Source organism: Mastigoproctus giganteus, chromosome 10 (assembly GCF_048544385.1).
Source record: "Mastigoproctus giganteus isolate SK-2022 chromosome 10, ASM4854438v1, whole genome shotgun sequence".
NCBI lineage: Eukaryota > Metazoa > Arthropoda > Arachnida > Uropygi > Thelyphonidae > Mastigoproctus > Mastigoproctus giganteus.
In genome coordinates, this window is record NC_143584.1 from 216,583,607 (window position 1) to 216,602,902 (window position 19,296).

Here is a 19,296-nt window from a genome sequence, read left to right on the forward strand (position 1 = left end):
GTTTGTGCAAGTTCAATGCTGATGGGATTCTAACTCTTGCCCAGATCCTATGCCTGAATTTATATCCCTTTGCCTGAAGGGATATAAATTCAAATTGAGGAAAGACAGTTGTAGAATAGATGTGCAGGAATTTGCCTTTAGCCAGCAGGTGGTTGATTGGGAACAAACTTTTGTCTGTCGTTGTGGAAGTTGACAGCTTAAATAAATTCAAGGCAGAACTAGACAAACGTTTGGAGTGAATGGATGGGTGAAATGGGAAGGGGTTTTTTTTTTTTTTTTTTTTTTTTGGTTGATGCTGTATAAGCTTGCTTTCTTGTATCATATACCTCAACTAATGCTAGTGTCATAAATTACATATACATTTCCTGTGTATTTTCCTTTTCTTTAAAAATAATCTTCTGATGTACAAACAACATTCATTCCTGTAAATCAAAATTTTCTAACCCAGAAGCAATTTTTCCTATACATAAGGTGATATAATCAGAGTATGCATGCCAAAAATTTGTTTTTGCTTCTTTGTTGTAGTATTATTAATGCATTCATTATTTAATGCATACATTGTTCTTTTACATTATCTATCACTGTAAAAACAAAACACAGAATGGTATTATGTTATACAATAGCAAACAGGTCAAATTACTGTCAGTAAGTTTTAATTTTGGAATCTGTAAAAGGTCTGACTTTATAATTGTTGGATTTGAGTTTGTATTTTATTTATTTATTTTAACTTTATTTCTGTTTAGAAATTTTCAGGTTGTAATTTTACAACCACACCTAAAAATATTTTAAAGTTACAAAGAACATTTATTTACTAGGGGGAAAAAAATCCACAGCTGCTTGCACTGTAAGTATTTTAGGATGGGGCAGAACATCCACGACATGCAAAAGCCTGTATGTTTACTGTTTCAACTCATTGTTAATGGCATCTCAAATTATCACAGGTTAAAATAGTTTTTATTTTTAAGTATTTGTTTGAAAGCCATTAATTAAATTTTTACATATATTCTTAGTACATTACCATCAGTATATTCAGTTTGGTGCAACTAAAGTAATGCTGATCTTCCTTATTGTAGGTTTTGGTAGAGAAGCTGTTACGATCTTGCAGTTCAGTAAAAACAATCTATTTATTGTTAAGGCCAAAAGATGGTCAAGAGCCTCGTCAGCGTTTGGATGAACTTCTTAGCACCAAGGTGAGAGAGAGACTGAATCTGAACCTTTCTAAGTTACTGAGGAAAGGGAAAGGATAGTCATACTGAAGTATAGCTTTAATTACTTAATAATGATTAGTTTCACAAATATGTGTATTCCAGGGTGATTTAATTGTAACTGCAATATCATGTATATATAACCTAAAGACAAAGAAGTTAAGGTGCAAAAAAAATCTTTTTGGAACAGAAATATCTTCATAACAAAACTGCCTTGTTGAAATTCTAAGATAGTTATTATTTTGTAACATTTTAAATTGGACTTATAATAATAAAGTTATGCCAATAAATACAATGAACAATTTTGTTTTATAAAGCATTGTAAAAGAGGGCAGTAGAGTTAATTAATGACTCATCTCTAACAGCCTCACTACACACACTCTCTCTCTCTCTCTCTCTAACTTATAGATGTTTTGTTTCTATTGCATTCCTTTTTTATAGATACTCTCCTGGGCACTGTTCTTGTGAATTGGCTTTTATAATTCCCACTCTCTCCTCCAAACTAGTCCGAATGCCTGCCGCAACCAATCTTCTTCCTTTTACTGTCCAACTTCAAACTCTGAGAACCAACTTTTCTTCTTCCTCATTTATTCATTCAACTTCTGTTTTCTGGAACAACCTTCCTTCATATGTATTTCCTGAAAATTACAATTTACAGGAGTTCAAGTCTAATGTCAGGAAGTATCTTCTTTCATCTTTCAACCTTCAACCCATGCACTGTACTAAGTACTATAGTTTCTAATACCTCTCACATTTGGGATTTTCATAAAAATAAAAATTTCACCTTGGGAAAGAGGAAGAAGTCAACTAGTGCTAGATCAGGAGGTAGGGTGGATGACTGATCTGTACAATGCCATGTTTTGTCAGAAATGTCTTCACAACAGTTGCAAAATGTACAGGGGCATTATCGTACAGCAAGGACCAGCTGCCTTTCTCTTGAAATTGCAACCCCATCCAGGAAATGAGCTTCAATAGGCTTTGAAGAACCTGTATGTGGAATGCAGCATTGACTGCCTCCCCTTCAGTTACAAATTCCTTGTGTATCAATCCCCGTTTGTCAAAAAACTTGATCAGCATCATATTGATCCTGGACTTCTGTAAACAAAACTTTTTTGAGCGTTTGGTGATGATTTTGAAGTCTGCTGCATGCTTTGATGCTTCATCTCTCGGTCATACTGAAACACCCAACACTTGTCTCCAGTGACAATAGTCAAGAAAAATTAGGATTGTCTGGATGAAGTTCTCGCATGATGATGCTCTCATTGCACAAATTTTGCACAGACCTTCCTTATTCATATCCAACTCATCAGCCATCATTCTGAGGGTCAAACGACAATACAATCTCTCACCACAATTTCCCGAACTTTTGCAGTGCTGTCCTCATTTTAAGAGGTTGACAGATTTTCACTTCTTGGATTATCGCAAACATCCTCACATCTATCTTTGAACCGCTTGCACCATTCAGACACACTAGTATGACTTAACTTTTTATCACCATAAATATCTTTTAACGTTTCAATTGCAGTTTCAATTATGTTTCTGTTGCAGATTTTCCCAGTTTAAAGCAAAATTTGATATTCGTTCATTGCTCCATTGCAAAATCATGACATGGAACATTTAATCTATTAATGAAACTGGTTGTTACTTGCAAGCTGTCAGCCTATGGACAATCTCTGTACCACCATCTGTTGGAGAAAGTTTGAACTACCATATAGCCAGTTTCTCTCATTCTTTCAAACAACCACAACAGCCAGTCAGGGAACTTTATTGCCACATCTTGTACATAAAATATTCAAATTTAATTACTAGAGTTAACATTAGAGTTAATTTTTTTATGTCATGATTATGAGGAATGTTGAATAAGCATTTTTCATCTTTTTGTTTGCAAGGAAAAATTAAAATAAAACATTCCTTACTTTTCTTAATTTTTTTTTTTTATCTATCTTCGTTTCAAGGAATGATGCTTGATATATATAAAAAAAAAATTGAATAATTAATTTATTAACTAATGAATGAATAATTTATTTTTGACTTCTTTTTTAATAACAACAGATATGCCTAATTGAAATAACATTGTTAGTTAAGAGCGATAACACTTCATTACAATGGAGATTTCAATATGTCTTATTTTTTTTTTACTAAGATTTTTGATAGAGTGAAAAAGGAACAGCCTAACACTGTTGGAAAGTTAGTACCTATTCATGGTGATCTGACACTTCCAGGTTTAGGTATTAGTCAGTCAGATGTTACTTTGTTAACAAACAGTGTGTCTGTGGTTTTCCATTCTGCTGCCACAGTTAAGTTTGATGAACCTTTAAAGTAAGTAGTTAATTTCATAATATCAGAATTTTTAATTTTATCATTTGCATCATGTTCAGAAGTAATGCATCACCATCACCTTAAAAAGGATTCTGTTATTATATATTTTTTCTACAGAATAAATATATAATGTTTTACGTTATTAGAGAGTACAATTTATAGAGATTTAAATACTCCATGTATTATTAAAATTAACAATGTTTGCTAACGGATCCAAAAATGAAATGAATGAAAATCACAAGGATATTATTAAATGTAATGATACTTAATAAATTCTTCAAAATATGAAAGAAATAACACATGCAAAAATAAACACAGTTAATCAAACTTAATTTATTTTGTAATGTATTCAATTATTAATTTCATGTGGTCATTAATTTCACATTGAAATTATTAATTTCACTTATTAATAACACCTTTAGCCGGTGCTACAGGTGTTATAAAACATTATAGAACTCGTAGCACTGTACATAAAACAGCTTTTGATACTGTTGCACATAATAACTGCTATACAAATTGTAGCAGTGTGGCATTAAGGGCAAATTGCTGCTGTGGATAAAGGGATGGCTAAGTGGGAGAAGACAGAGAGTTGTTATCAATGGACTCTTTGTAGACTAGTATTATTAGAGGTTATTATTACAGTTTGGTGCTCGGCTCATTGCTATTTTCTTTTTTTGTTAATGATATTTATGAGGCTATATCAGACTTAATGTCTACGTTTGCTGATGATATGAAGGTTGGAAGGATGGTTAATAACAGTAATGATGCTATGCTACTATAACAAGACTAGAAAAATTAGGCAGTTGGACTGAGAATTTGCAGAATGAGGTTTAACATTGACAAATGAAAAGTACTGCATATGAGTAGCAGTAATCCCAGAATAACATGTCAAATGTGTGGTACTACTCTTACTATGTGGTATCTGTCTCTTACCAAGACAGACCCGAAGCCTGTCTTGGTAAGAGACGGGCTTTGGTTCTGCAAATTTCAGCATCTGAAAACTAGGTATCTGTGAGATGATCTGATTGAGGTGTTTAAGGCTTTGAATAGATTGAGCAAGCTCACTGCTGATAGGAGTTTTCTTCTTGCTCAGTCTATGCACATGAGGAATTAATTATAAATTCAAATTGAGGAAGGATGGTTGTAAAATAGATGTGCAGAAGTTTGCCTTTACCCAGCAGCCAGTTGATTGCTGGAACAAACTTCCATCTAATATTGTAGAAGTGAATAGCTTGAATAAAAATGTGAGGGTATTTTTTTTTTTTTTTTTAGCTGATGCTGTATGGACCTCACATCTGGTGAGTATAGGCTTGGCACACCCAGTGTCCTGAGCTGGATATCATCATTCTTCTCTTTCTTGGTGATTCCCTTCTACTTCTCTCTCTCTCTCTCTCTCTCTCTCAGGGTAACTTGGGAATTTTTTTTTGGCTGGTGCAGCATAAGCCTCAGGCTTCCCTGCACCATATAACTAATAATAATGAATTCAACGATGAACTAGACAAACTGTTGGAGAGGATGAATAGGTGAAATGAAAATTTTTTTTTTTTTTTTTTTTGCTCATGCTGTATAAGCTTGCTTTCTTGCATCATTTGCCACTACTGTTACCAATACTGACATTATTTTAAGTTGTGGCCAAAGCTGTTCTCTTGCATAGTATTCAGAAAACTAAGTTTGCTGGTGCCTCCGTAGCCAGGTGGGAAGGAGCAGCAATGCATAGCACACACTTCTTGATTAGACCGGGGTTCGAGCCCGTCACCACCAAATACGGAAGTGCGGAAAGGTCAGGGAATGACCACCGCATATTCCCAGAGCAATATGGCCTTCGTTGCTAATGCTCCTACAAACCAAATAACAACAACTAAGTTTGCTATTCACTATACTTATTTAATCAGTATATTCAATATAATGATTTCATAATATGGAGGTACCTTTGCTGTGGGTTGCCTTGATATTGCACTACTATAAAATGCACTGCTTCTAAAGACATCAGAGGTGATTCTCAAATGCATGTCAAAAATGGCTTCCACCATCTTTTTAAAGAATGGCAGAAACATTGGAGTAAGTGCATTTCAAATGGGAATTGCTTTGAAAAGGACCATCAAAATATTGATGATTAATAAAGGTATGTTGTGAAAATAAAATTATGATAATTCTGTATCGAATAGTCCTTGTATAGTCTGAATGTTGTTTATTTTCACACATGCTATTCCTTTTAATTTTGAAGAATTTATTAAATATCATTGCATTCAATAATACCTTGTGATTTTTAAGCATTTCATTTGTGGACTTATTAACATCATTATTAATGAAATATTATTAATTGTAATTATTATTACAATTGAAATCTGTTGTACTGAGTATTGAAATCTGTATACATTGTACTAATATATAACAATAAATTTTTTAAGGTAATCGTTACTTATGAACCTGATTCTATAAATAAAATATATTATTAACATTTTATCTTAAAGTGCCAGAGAGTTGATTATGTATTTTATTTATTTATATAAATTTTTCCATATTAAAAATTAGTAAAAGCTTTATTTATTATTTTAATTCAAAGAGTAAAAATTGTGTTTCTTTATTTGAGGCTCATCTTTACAGTTTATGCAAAGCTGAGTCTTGATCATGAATCTAACTGGGCATTTCAAATAAATATTTCAGTATATAATTTAAATGAGTTTTTTTTTTTTTTTTTTTTTACCATTCTCATTAGTTAAAATTTGGCTGAAATTTGGTAAAGCTGGTTTATTTTGTATATACTATTATAATTTGGTATTTTTAGGCGCTCTGTGGAAATGAATGTCCTTGGAACCAGGCGTCTTGTAGAACTGTGCCATAAAATGACACATTTAGAAGTAAGTAATAAAAACAAACAAACCTGATTATTTTAGGTTCTGTGTAAAAGAATACAAAATAATAATCCTCGTTATTTTAGATTCTTTTACATAAATTATTATGATAATTATTATATATCTAAAGACAATTATTATATATTTAAAATTATTAGATATATAATAATTGTATTAATATTTCCCAGACTAGATTATTATTCTGAATATGAATTATGCTTTTATAGGCCTTAGTCCATGTGTCAACAGCTTATTGCAACTGTGATCGAGAAGAGGTAGATGAAATAATTTATCCACCTCCTGTTGCTCCACAAAAAATTATTGATATTATTGAGTAAGTATTAATTATAATTGATTTAATAATATTTTTGTCCTTGTGTACTAGAAGTGAAATGGATTACATATTTTGCCTGTTTCTCTATTTGCCTAGTCACCATCAGGAATTTAAGATTAGTCATGGCCAAATTTTCATCAGGGAATAAGGGTTGGGTTGCATGTAGATAATTTCCAGACCTTAACTGGATTTCCTCATCCTCTCGAGTGGATCTGGATTCAATACCAATGACAGATTTCTATATTTAAAAGACTACTAATAAAACAGAGATTTACTCTGTTTTATGAGTAAAACTCATAAGACAGAGCAATCTATCACAGAGAAAAAGAATCAAGGACGGAAAGAATATGGAAATAAGAAACAAAAGCTTTGACAATATTGTTAAAGAGGGAAGTTTAAAAAAAATATAAAGGAGAAAAACAAAAATAATTGAGAAGATTATAAAGAGTGTTACTGAAAACTCAAAAGGGATGGACAGAATAAAGAAACAAGAAATGCAAAAGTAGGAAGCCAAGAACTAAGTTTATCTGCTAAACAGAAAGTAAAATATTTAAAATAACAAAACAAATAAAGTCAGAAAAACTGATGACATTGTATCATTAAAAATGAAAAGGAAAATCAGAATGAAGGCTAGCTGTGGTAACATACACAGAGGGGCCTCCGTAGCCAGGTGGGTAGGAGCAGCAGTGCGTAACACACGCTTCTTGATTAGACCGGGGTTCGAGCCCGTCACCACCAAATACGGAGGATGCGGAAAGGTCAGGGAATGAGCACCGCATATCCCGGAGCAATATGGCCTTAGTTGCTAATGCTCCTAAAAACCAAATAACAAACTAACAAACATACACAGATACAAATTTGCACATTGTGAGATTGAGCTGACATGCTCCCACAAAAAATGCAAAGCCTATTGTTAGCTGTTGCATTGGCAAGTTGGCTGCAATAAAACATTTGCAGCAAAGATAAATTCTTCTGTACTTGGTCACCCAGTGTATAAATGGAAATTTATTTACTTATTTTAAAAACTTAAAAGAAAGTGAAGTACTTAGACAGTACTGTTGAATGCAGAGAAAAAAAAAAAACGAAACTATTCAGTAAGTGTGAAATAACTAACAAAACTGGAAACTGAAAGAAGAAAATTTATTTTAGGTAAACATTATTTATGTAAATTTAGTGGAATATAGAACTAGCATTTTTCTGGTCACTCGTCTGTAAGGAGTGGGAAACTGAAAAAGGCTAGCAGGCATTACCTTTTAACAAAAAATGCAACTTTCCCAAGCACTTTTGTTTGATGCATGATAGATTTTAATACTAAAAAAGAATAAATTTTTTGTGAAGGTAGATGTGCTCGTATTATCATTTGGAGAAAACCACGTTGGTTAGCAAATCTGTGCATTCTGTTGCAACAGTTGTATTCAAATAAATTCTTTTGACCACTTTATTTTCTGTTTTTGTGTTCTTTTAGAGTAAAGATAGAAACAGTTATAAAAATTAAGTATTGGATAAAATAATATTTATTTGCCTTCTAAAAAAAATTATATCTTTAATGTCAAAAACTTATAATTTTTGTACCAAGCGAAATTAAATAAAGAGCGATAACCTTGATCAGGTGGATAACAAAGTAGCGGATATCTTTTATTTTCAGCACAGTGAATTTTTTTGTGATATTAGTTCTCATTTGGAGGAACAGAAATAATTTTTCAACTTCTTCCTGTGTTCATATGCAGATTCACAATTTTTTTTTTTTTTTTTTTTCAGATGGATGAATGAAGATCTTTTAACCACAATGACTCCCTATTTGATTAAAGGCAGGCCCAATACCTATACATACACAAAAGCATTAGCAGAAACACTGCTAGTTGAAGAAAGTGGGAGTCTTCCTGTGGCTATAGTAAGACCTTCCATTGTTACTGCCGCTTGGAAAGAGCCTTTACCTGTAAGTTAATTTTTTCCCCCAAAATATTTCAATATAATTAACATATGCTTTTTTTTTTTTTTTTTTCATAATTCAGTAATCGTTGGATCTTAAATGCTTCTGAATGTTTAATTCTAATCATTTTTAGCATTAGAAAAAGTTGCTGTATTAATGGTAAGTTTAATACTAAATAAATATCTTTGATACGTATAACCAGGATGTTTTTGACACTATAAACTCATTATATCAGAAAATTAGTTTTTCTACCTGCCATTGGATGGTATATCATTCCTAATTTGAGAAAACAGATTTTTAATATTTTAAAACACTTGGATTTACTGTTTGTAACAAACTCATTTATTTCACAAATTTGAATTATCATCACCTGTATCTGCACATTTAGAGCAAGTAAGTACTGGTAACTAAGACAAAGTTTTAATATTCATCAGGTTCAGATTTTGTTCTTTAAAAATAGTGAAAATGATATGATATCATATCATATTTTAATAATATCATATCAATATTAATTACACTTTTTATTATATATGATATGATACAATACAAAGTTTATGGTTTAATGCTTCATTAGAAGTATTAAACCATAAACTAAAAAAAAATATATGTAATAATGAAAATATTTACTTTATTTATTACTAATATTTATTTTTAAAGAAATAACATTCTAAAATCTTTCACCATGGAGTACAGCTGAATCATAACTCTGGAAAACATTCCACATAATTGTATTTCAGTATCATTAATTGTGGCAGTATAAATTAGGTAACTCAATAAACAGATCCATTATTGTTTTCAGTAATGGATCTGTTTATTCAGTTATTTAATTTATATTGTCACAATTGTTGATACTGAAATACTTGTGGAATGTTGTTATGGCTCAGTTGTACCCCATAGTGAGAGTTTTTAGAATTTTATTTCTTTGAAAACACATTGAGTGGCAAAACGTACTTGAGAATGTTATAGAATGTTTATAAGAACTCTGTTTTTAATGATATGCCATATCAGTCAAGGTTTAGAATTTTTGTCCAATAAAATTGGTGCTGACCCATTTTGCAAGTGCAGCACAAATTTAGTTTGATAAGACACATCAAGTAGGTAGGACATTGAGGTTCCCTTAAATAGCCTCCTTGAAATACTGATATGTCTCTCTCTCTCTCCCGCCATTGTAAGAGGCTGCTGCTTTCTTATTCTGGTGCCTCTTCCTCCTCCCCTCCCAACAACATGGACCTTAAGAGAGGATTATGTAATGAAAAAGATTTCAGCAAAAAAATAAGTATGCAGTTTTTTCGTTGTTTTTTTTTTTTTTAAGCTCTCAAGTTAAGGTGGTTGTTTTGAACAGTTCTCAAACAAATAATTAAACAACCAGAAATGGTGTTGACCTAAACCATTAGAATAAATTACCTGCTAGTTGCTGAGGTTAAGAGCTTGGGAAATTACAGCAAAACTATATGTAGATACTTATTTGCACTGTGTAGAACATCATAGGAAAAAGGAAATTTATTTATTTATTATATATTTTTTTTTGTGAATGTATCCTTACATCATTTTGGTCATAGAGTTCAAAAATATGCTTACCTCTTATTAGTAGAGGCATATAATGCAAGAAAGCAAGCTTATCAGCCAAAAAAAAAAAAAAATAGCTTAGTATGACAGCTAAAAAATAGTGCTAGTAGGTGGAGTTGTAATTCTTGGCAAATAAAACAATAAAAATAAACAATTCATATTCACAGCATCAGCCAAAAAAAAAAAAAAAAAAATAGCTTAGTATAACAGCTAAAAAATAGCTAAGCTTATAGCTTAGTAACTGATTGTGCTAGTAGGTTGGAGTTGTAATTCTTGGCAAATAGAACAATAAAAATAAACAATTCATATTAAGAAAGTGTTCTCCTCTGATTGTTATATTTTGTTTCTCCTAACACATTTACTGTGTAATTATCTTTCTCAAAAGTAAAATATATATATATACACAGTAATGCCATAAATACAGTCACATATATTACTGCTTATAGCCACAAAATAAAAAGACATAGGAACTCGACATAGTACTTAGTACCGTGCATGGGTTGAAGGAGAAGTATGGAGGGAGGGGGATGCCAGAAACTTTGCTATAGAGACTAAACATGGGTTTCACCACTTCAAACCTCCAATAAGCAAAGTGGTGGTATTTCACCGGTTGATGAAAGTCATCTATCACCTACAAAACAAGACCTCAAACATTCCAGCCATTCATCAATAGAACTATGCACAACGTCCAGCTGGAAATTGGCCAGAGCATGCTCCAGTGATCTCTTCAGGCTCTCCAATGTGGCATGCATTTTACCACAGACCATCCCTTCCAAAATAGCCCACAAATGGTAATCAAGTGGATTAAGATGAGGGCTGGCAGGAGGCCATTCATCATGATTTATGAACTCTGGCATATTCTCAGTCAGCCATGTTTGGGTGATCTTTGCCTTGTGGGCAGGTGCTGAGTCCTATTGGAAGGTCCAGTGCTGACCATTGAAGAGAGTCTGATTGAGGGGTCTCACATGTGGCTCTAGAATATCATTCAAGTACACCCTTGCACTCATTTTCATCCCCTGAACACAAAAATGCATCATTGTTACACCTTTGTAAGAGACTCCTCCCCATCAATGGCCTGTCATGCCTCTACAGAGCTATGGGCATACACCCTGTCATTTTGATGGTTGTAACTCTCCTCAGTAGTAAAAATCTTTTCATCTGTGAAGAGTATAAGAGTATCTGTCTGTTCTCCATCGCCTGATAGCTGCAGGGGGTCCTCATAGTTCTTGGGCATCTGGATTGGGGCCTGTCATCAATTCTCTGTTGTTCATTGTACCTATCAATTGCCCTGTAGACAAATCTTTGGCTTATTCAAAGTTGTTTCAGAAGTTTTAAAATTGTAGCTGCATCATGTCCTGCATTATGAAGACCTATGACAGTAGTCCTGTTTTCTTTATCTCCCTATTCCATTTTCACTGGCTTCCTTTACTAGTAAGTGATACCTGTTAAAGAAAACCATACATTAGTACTATACTACACAATGCAAAACCCATAGCTCTGTGATATCATTTTCTGTTTTTACAGGAGTCTTACTTTTATGGCAGTATATACAGGGTTGTTAAAATTAAAGTATCCCTATATAGAGGGCTCTGGAGCAAGTTCTAAGCCTCGTACTAAAGAGAAATTTGGACAACAGGTACAATAAAGAATGCACTTGTCATTGTCACTATATGGTGCTGTGGCAGTACAAATCACTTGAACAGCACTAAAATTGTTCAATGTGTCCTCCATCTTGGTCAACAACAGTTTCCATTCAAAGAACAGCATTTTCTATAGCAGAACTTAACATGTCAACTGGAATAGCTAGCACATGACGTCTAATGCTGTCCTTCAGATCTGCCAGAATTTGACATCCTTCCCCATTACACCTGGTTCTTCAAAAAACTCCACAACCAGAAGTCGCATGGGGTGATGTCCGGTGATCAGGGTGGCCAAGATGTCTGGAAATCTTTGGACACAACAGTGGATGTAGGGTGGCACACCATCTTGCATGAATATGGTATCCTGAAGGCACCCACGTTGTTACAGCTCTGGTATTGCGAAATTTGCCAACATTTCATAATATCACTGTCCAGTGACAGAAGTGCGGGGTCCAGTCAGTGTTACCTGTTCAAAAAAATATGGCCCAACCATGAATGTAGCCGTAAATCCACACCACACTGTCACTTTTGGAGAATGCAGTGGGACCTGTTGGATAACATTACCATTAGTAGAGGCATATGATGTAAGAAAGCAAGCTTATGCAGCATCAGCCAAAAAAGAAAAAAAAAAAAAAAAAAACCTCTCACATTTCACCCCTTTGTACATTCCAAATACCTGTCCAGCTCAACCTTAAATTTATTTAGGCTATCAACTTCCACAACAAAGGATGGAAGTCTGTTCCACCAACCAACTACCTGCTGGCTAAAGGCAAACTTCCACACATCTATCCTACATCTGTCTTTCCTCAGTTTGAATTTATGCCCTCTCAGGTGATTATTCTGAGAAAAAGGAAAAATCCCATCAGCATTGAGCATGCCCAAACCATTCAATACTTTATACATCTCAATCAGATCACCTTGCAGGTGCCTAGTCTCCAGACACTGTAATTTGCAAAATTTAAGCCTTTCTTCGTAAGAGCAAACCTTTGTTCCATTCACTAATCTTGTTGCCCTTCTCTACTCGTTCCAACAGCTCTACATCCTTCTTAAAATGAGGCCTCCAGACCTGTGTACAGTACTCAAGGTGTGACCTGACCATTGCACTATACAAGGAAATAATCACCTCCTTATCCCTGCTAGAAAAATTCCTGTATATCATTGACAAGACACTATGTCTGCACTGCTCAGAATACTTCATATCTGCCTGCACAATTACCCCCAGGTCCTTTTTGTTCTCTACCACTGTCAGTGTAGTACCACAGAGTTGATACATCACTCTGGGGTTACTGCTTCCCATATGTAGTACTTTACATTTCTCGAGAGTTTTCTGTTGCCTAAATGTGACAGTTGTGCGTATTCACTTGTCCATTTAAGCAGAAGTGGGCTTCATCGCTCCAAAGGATGTTCCATGGTCAAGTGATATCCACTGTCATTTGTGCCAGAAACCAAAGTGTGTATGTGAAACAAATATCTGCATCACCATGCGTTAGCTGCTGTAGCATGTGCATCTTGTAAGGACAGTACCGCAACACTTGATGCATTACTAGCCTTACAGTGGAATACGGCATGTCCACTTTATGAGAAACACTTGTGCTACCACATGGAGATTGACTTGATAAATCCATGATAGCCATAGCCACATCTTCAACACGAGAGGAGTCCTCTTGTTTTCGGCCTCTACCTAGTTGAACACCAAGATGTCCTGTCGCTTCAGATTTCACAATCATTTTGTGGACAGCACAAACAGTCATAGGTCCATGCCTTATACGCTTCTGATGCCGGAATTCTCTAATAGCCGCAGCTGCATTGTTGCTGTTCTGATAGTACAGCTTCACTAATAGCGCCTTTTCCTGCAACGTTGTTGGCATTGCTCCTGTAGTGCAGGCAAACATCAACTGTATGAAGACTGCTTTGCTTTTATACAGTACAGTAGAACTGAGTAGTGGCACTGTGGCAATAACTTACGATTATGCAAATAATGCAAGTTATTTACATAATCATAACTAAGATAGTTATGTGCCATACAGTGACAAATTTTGTAACTAATTTTTTTTCCCAATAAATGCCAAACGCATTCTTTATTGTACCTGTTGTCTAAATTTCTCTTCAGTACGAGCCTTTGAACTCTTTCCAGAGCCCTCTATAATGAAATGAAAGGGATACTTTCATTTTAACAACCTTGTATATGTATATATATGCAAAGGGTTTTTTTTTAACAGATATTTACATTTACATATAACACACTAATTGTTTTTAATGCTTAAAACAGCCTGAGAAAAACATGTTCATGTTTTGTGTACCTTTTGCATATTAGTGAATGCAAGCATCTCATGATAAAATAATTCTTATATAAAACCCAAAAAATATATATATATATATTTTTTTTTTTTTTTTTTTTAAAGAAGATTTTAAAAGCAAGAATTTTCTGTGTAAGTATTCAACTAAACAAAGAACTCTAGTTTTTTTTTTTTTTTTTTTTTGTTATTTTAATATATATAACTCCTTTTAAACTCAAATGTTTATTTTTTAGGGCTGGATTGACAATTTCAATGGTCCTACTGGGCTCATTGTTGCTGTAAGTACAAATTGTGTTTGTATGTATGTGTGCATGTATTAATGTCTTTATGTTTAAAATTTTGTTTCAAAATTAAATTGTAATCATATATATTTATATATATATTTTTTTTATTTATTTATTTTTTTACTTTTTACTATTTTTGTTCATTAGACAAGCAAGGGTATTCTCCGCTCAATGCACTGCTTTTCCTCAGGTGCTGCTGACCTTATTCCTGTAGATGTTGTCATTAATCTAGTAATAGCAGTTGCTTGGTACACTGCTGCATACAGGTTAGTTTCATTTTATTAGTCTCATTTCATTATTGTAGTTAAAAATTACTTCCCAATAATTCACATAAAGCAACAAGAAATGGGTGCCTCTTTAGTTTGAATAATATTTTAGAACTGTAAATAGTGTTAAGTATGGTATTCAGTTATTAAGTTTCATTTATCACAGTGAATAATAATATGACTAATAATGTAAAATTAAAATGATGGTTTATTTAATTTCATCATTAAATAATAAGTTTTTTATTAAAAAAATAACGAGCAGTTAACTAATGACTAACTTTATTTTAATGGGATAAAAAATTTAGGTTTAAGTACATTTTAAATGAAATAATTCAGTACATTTTGCTGTGATGTTTGCTTAAAATCTTAATAAAACTTTTAATTTCTGACATGTAAAATTTTAATATTTTAATTAAAATTTTACTTGTTAAATAAAAAGGCTTTTAAAACTCTGTATTAATCATTCTCTATTAAGTCTTCTTATCCTTATTTATTAGATGTAATAACTTTAATGATTAAATCAGTAATTTTTTGAACTCTTGAAACTGCAGCATAAAATTTTGAATAAAGCCTGCCTTTATGACTGAAAAAGAGCTATTGCTATTTGTGCCTTTTCTTTATTGCCCTTGGACTTGTTAAACTTGCAGCGAGTCTATCAGTTTTCATAACATAAGTATGTGCACGGGATTAATACTTAACCCTAAACTTAAATGTTTATCATTTGATGTTAACTCATCCTAATCATTAAACAATTTTCCCCACCCTCCTTTATCAATAGTATAATATAGAAACATGTGGAGATTAGAGATTTAATACTTGACATTAATTCAGTTAATTATTAGTGAATACCTTTCAGAGACCTTCGTTCCCGGTAAAATTTTAAATTTAATTAAAAATTTGGCTGGGTATGAAATAAATTTAATTTTAAAATTTTGGCCATAATATATGTGAAATATCTTTTTACATGCAAAAAATTTCTAAATTTTTAAATGTCTTTCTAAATTAAGCCAACAGAATTAAGGGCAATTCCATGTACTAATACATGTAAAAGAATCATATAAACATGTCTGATTCTGAACAGTTATGGAGCTATGACTTCGAATTTAAAAAAAAATGGCTATGGGATTTTGAATGGTCAAAAATAATAAAAAAGTTTTAAAAAAATAAAAGTACAATCATCCACATAAAAAAAAAAAAAAAAATCCAGTGAGATCTGGAGGTGAGGATGGCCCCAAAACATTATGGCTGGGACTTCTTGGGCTAACACTGCTTTCTGTGAAAAACAGTGGATTGGCTTCTTTGGGGTTTAAATAGTTGTTGTAAACTCCATTAGTGATTATTTCTGCTGTTTTCACCATACAGAATCCCAGACCCTCCATGGCAGCCTTGTCAGTATCATACAGAACAGCCTTCCACTTGTTTGGAAAGCTCTGGGTTTAATTCCCATCAATGATTTGAGAAATTTCTAATGTAATCTTCATCTGAGACTGCTGATCAGATGGAGTTAGCTGATCAGATGTAATGTTTCCCCTGTGAGTTATTCTAAATTTTTCAGCCCCACAAAATACAAATCAGCTTGTGAACACACATTTCTACGGACATAATACACTTATGGTTATAACTGCATGCTTGGAAGCCATTAATACCAATATTTGTATTTTAATATTTATGTACAGTCTCACATGCTTAAGTGAACATTACCATGTTAATAAAATTTTCAACAAAGAGAGAATGGTGTTGCAGAACATTCTATGTGGAAAACTCCTTTGAATTATTATTGAATTGCAACAGTAGAACTGATTTAATATGAATTTTTACACTTGTAATCCAGGATGGCATGTTGTAAAGTTCCGTCATTCAGAATTCTAGGTTAAAAAAAAAAAAAAAAGTGTACATATATGACTTTTTTTTTTTTTTTTTTTTTTAAGTTGTAAAAATTCATGGTTTTTAATGTATTGCAGGCTCAACAATATCATGATATATAACTGTGCTTCTGGTTGTGTTAATAAGATAACATGGGGAGATGTGGAACGGCTAGCCATTCCCAATATACTTCGACATCCAAGTGAAGAAATCTTTAGGTATCCAAGTGGTAGTTTTAAAAGCAGCAGCTTATGGAACAAAGTTTGTGTCTTACTTCATCACCACCTTCCTGCTTATTTTTTTGACCTGATATCTGTTCTAACAGGTCATAAGCCACGGTAAATATTTTTGTTAATATGTTAATTCTTCAGATTAATTCTTCTTAATTTTTGTTAATTCTTCAGATTAATTACACTTTTTTCTTTCCTCTTCTAATCTGTTCTTTGATGTTCTGAAGTTGTTACTTCAATAATGTTTTATCTATTAATTTTTAATCATGTTAGCAAAAGAAATTTCATTGTAATAGATAGCAAAAGAAATTAAATAAATAATACATTGTAACAGTCAACAAAAAAAGAAGTAATTCATGTTAAGCTGAGTTTCTTTATAGTGGAGATGCTGTAAAAATAGGTTAACAAAGATGCTTGTGCAAATATCACCCTGCACAGGCCCTTATGGAATTGTACTTTAGTAACAAACTTCTGGATTATGAATCAGATCGTAATTATATTATATATAGGTAGCTCTAGGTTTACGACAGTTTGTTTTGCGATGATTCACAGTAACAATAGTTTTGAAGCCAGAAGGCCAAAAAAATATCAAAAAACTATAAAAAATTTCAAAAATTCGCAACTATAAATACCGGATATGATGTAAAGAAACAGCACAGTCAATCAAAGATGAAAGCTATCCTCTACCATCTAAGCCAATCAGGGATGAAGTGGCTGGAGAGGAGAGAAGAGGAACACTCAGTTTGCTTGTTGGTGTACTATTGTTGAGCCACTATTCTGCAGTGTCAGTTTGTGAGTTTTAATTAAAAATTGTTGATTAACTGTGCTTCTGGTTGTGTTAATAAGATAACATGGGGATGTTAATAAGATAAAATAAGAGCTGCCATGTATAGTAAGAGAAGTGCAGTAAAGCTAAGTGAATGTGAAAATGTTGCTAAAAAGTCACATAGATCTATCACGTTGGAAAAAAAAAAACAGATGGAGGTAATTCGTAGAATGGAAGATGGTCAAGTACGTCCTTTTACCATCCATTTACTGCCCAACTTCAAACTCACAGAACCAACTTTTCATTTTCCTTGTTTATTAATTCAACTGCCATTTTCTGGAACAACCTTCTTTCATACATATTTCCTGAAAATTAGTCTACAGTGGTTCAGGTTTGGTGTCAACAAATATCTTATTTCATCTTCTCAACCTTCAACCCAAACATGGTACTAAGTACTATAGGTTCTAATATCTATCGTGTTTGGGGTTTTCATCAAAAAAAAAAAAAAAAAAAAAACCTCTGCTATCATATTATTTACAATATAATCTTGCCATTTCTTTCATCTCTTAGTTACATTTATTTTTCTTAAAACTCCCACTTGTAAATATTTTAATTTTTGATCATTCTCTTAGCTTTCATTTCCTTAGGCTTAAAAACTGTGTTAGAAAGAGCTAAGGCGCCTCCATAGCCAAGTGGGCAGGAGTAGCAGTGCGTAGCACACGCTTCTTGATTAGACTGGGGTTCAAGCCCGTGACCACCAAATACGGAGGATGCGGAAAGGTCAGGGAATGACCACTGCATATCCCCGGAGCAATATGGCCTTAGTTGCTAATGCTCCTAAAAACCAAACAACAACAAGAAAGAGCTAAGTATATGTTGGCCAGTTTTTCTTTTGCCACAAATGAATTTGTTTAATTAGCTTCCTACATTTCTTGCTTCACTTATTCTATGATGTATTTCCATGTTAAATCTTCCATCTTCATTAAAGAGTGTTCCTAGATACACAAAATAGACAATTTTTCCAATTTTTGGTGATTTAGTCTACAGTCTTTAAATTTTACTCATCTCTCTCTCTCCAAACTTTCATAACTTTTTATTTTTGTGTAACTTGTTCATGGAGATTCTTACAAGCAGCTGTTTAACAGCACACTATCATCAGCATATAATAATTAATGATATAGTTTTTACATATTTCATATTGAACTTTGTCAATAACTCACATTCATTTGTTAAATGGTGAAAATTATAAAAAGAAATGATGATAGGTGCAGCCTTGCCCCGCTCCTAATTTAACATTAAACTATTTCCTACTGCTTCCTCCAATCCTCACTCAGATTTCTGTGTGCTTTATTCTATGAACTTTCAAGGTCAACAAATCCTAATATCTTAGTGCATATGTTTGATTGTGGCTTTTCCTGTTTGGTCTGAAACCTGACTCTTCTTCCCAGATGTTACATTCAGTATTATTTCTATCCTCTTATCCAAGATACTTGTATAAATTTTACCCAGTAAATTAAGTAATGAAATTCCTCTGTTCACACATTCAACTTTATTTCACTTGCTGTGTGATAATACAATCAATGCTTTGATTCAATCTTCTGAAACCTTTTCAAAGAACTACCTGATGTAACCATTCGGAATTTATTTTCAGGTCCAATTTCATCTACACCCTCCACCCTTCCATTCCTCATATTTTCTAATAACCTTTTTTTAAGCTTAATAAAAAGAGACAGTGTTCAAAATT

General features: G+C 32.9%; 1 protein-coding gene across 3 annotated transcripts in view; it reads left to right on the forward strand.

Moving 5' to 3' along the window:
• LOC150079908 (putative fatty acyl-CoA reductase CG5065) overlaps positions 1–19,296 on the forward strand; it is a 269,862-nt gene that overhangs the window by 233,285 nt on the left and 17,281 nt on the right. For all 3 annotated transcript variants that reach the window (XM_090383628.1, XM_090383627.1, XM_090383629.1), the window contains 8 exons: positions 1,074–1,190; positions 3,349–3,524; positions 6,310–6,382; positions 6,604–6,710; positions 8,469–8,646; positions 14,377–14,421; positions 14,575–14,693; positions 16,655–16,894. In XM_090383628.1, coding sequence (XP_090239754.1) covers positions 1,074–1,190; positions 3,349–3,524; positions 6,310–6,382; positions 6,604–6,710; positions 8,469–8,646; positions 14,377–14,421; positions 14,575–14,693; positions 16,655–16,894 — 1,055 coding nt within the window. The remainder of the gene's footprint in view (positions 1–1,073; positions 1,191–3,348; positions 3,525–6,309; positions 6,383–6,603; positions 6,711–8,468; positions 8,647–14,376; positions 14,422–14,574; positions 14,694–16,654; positions 16,895–19,296) is intronic.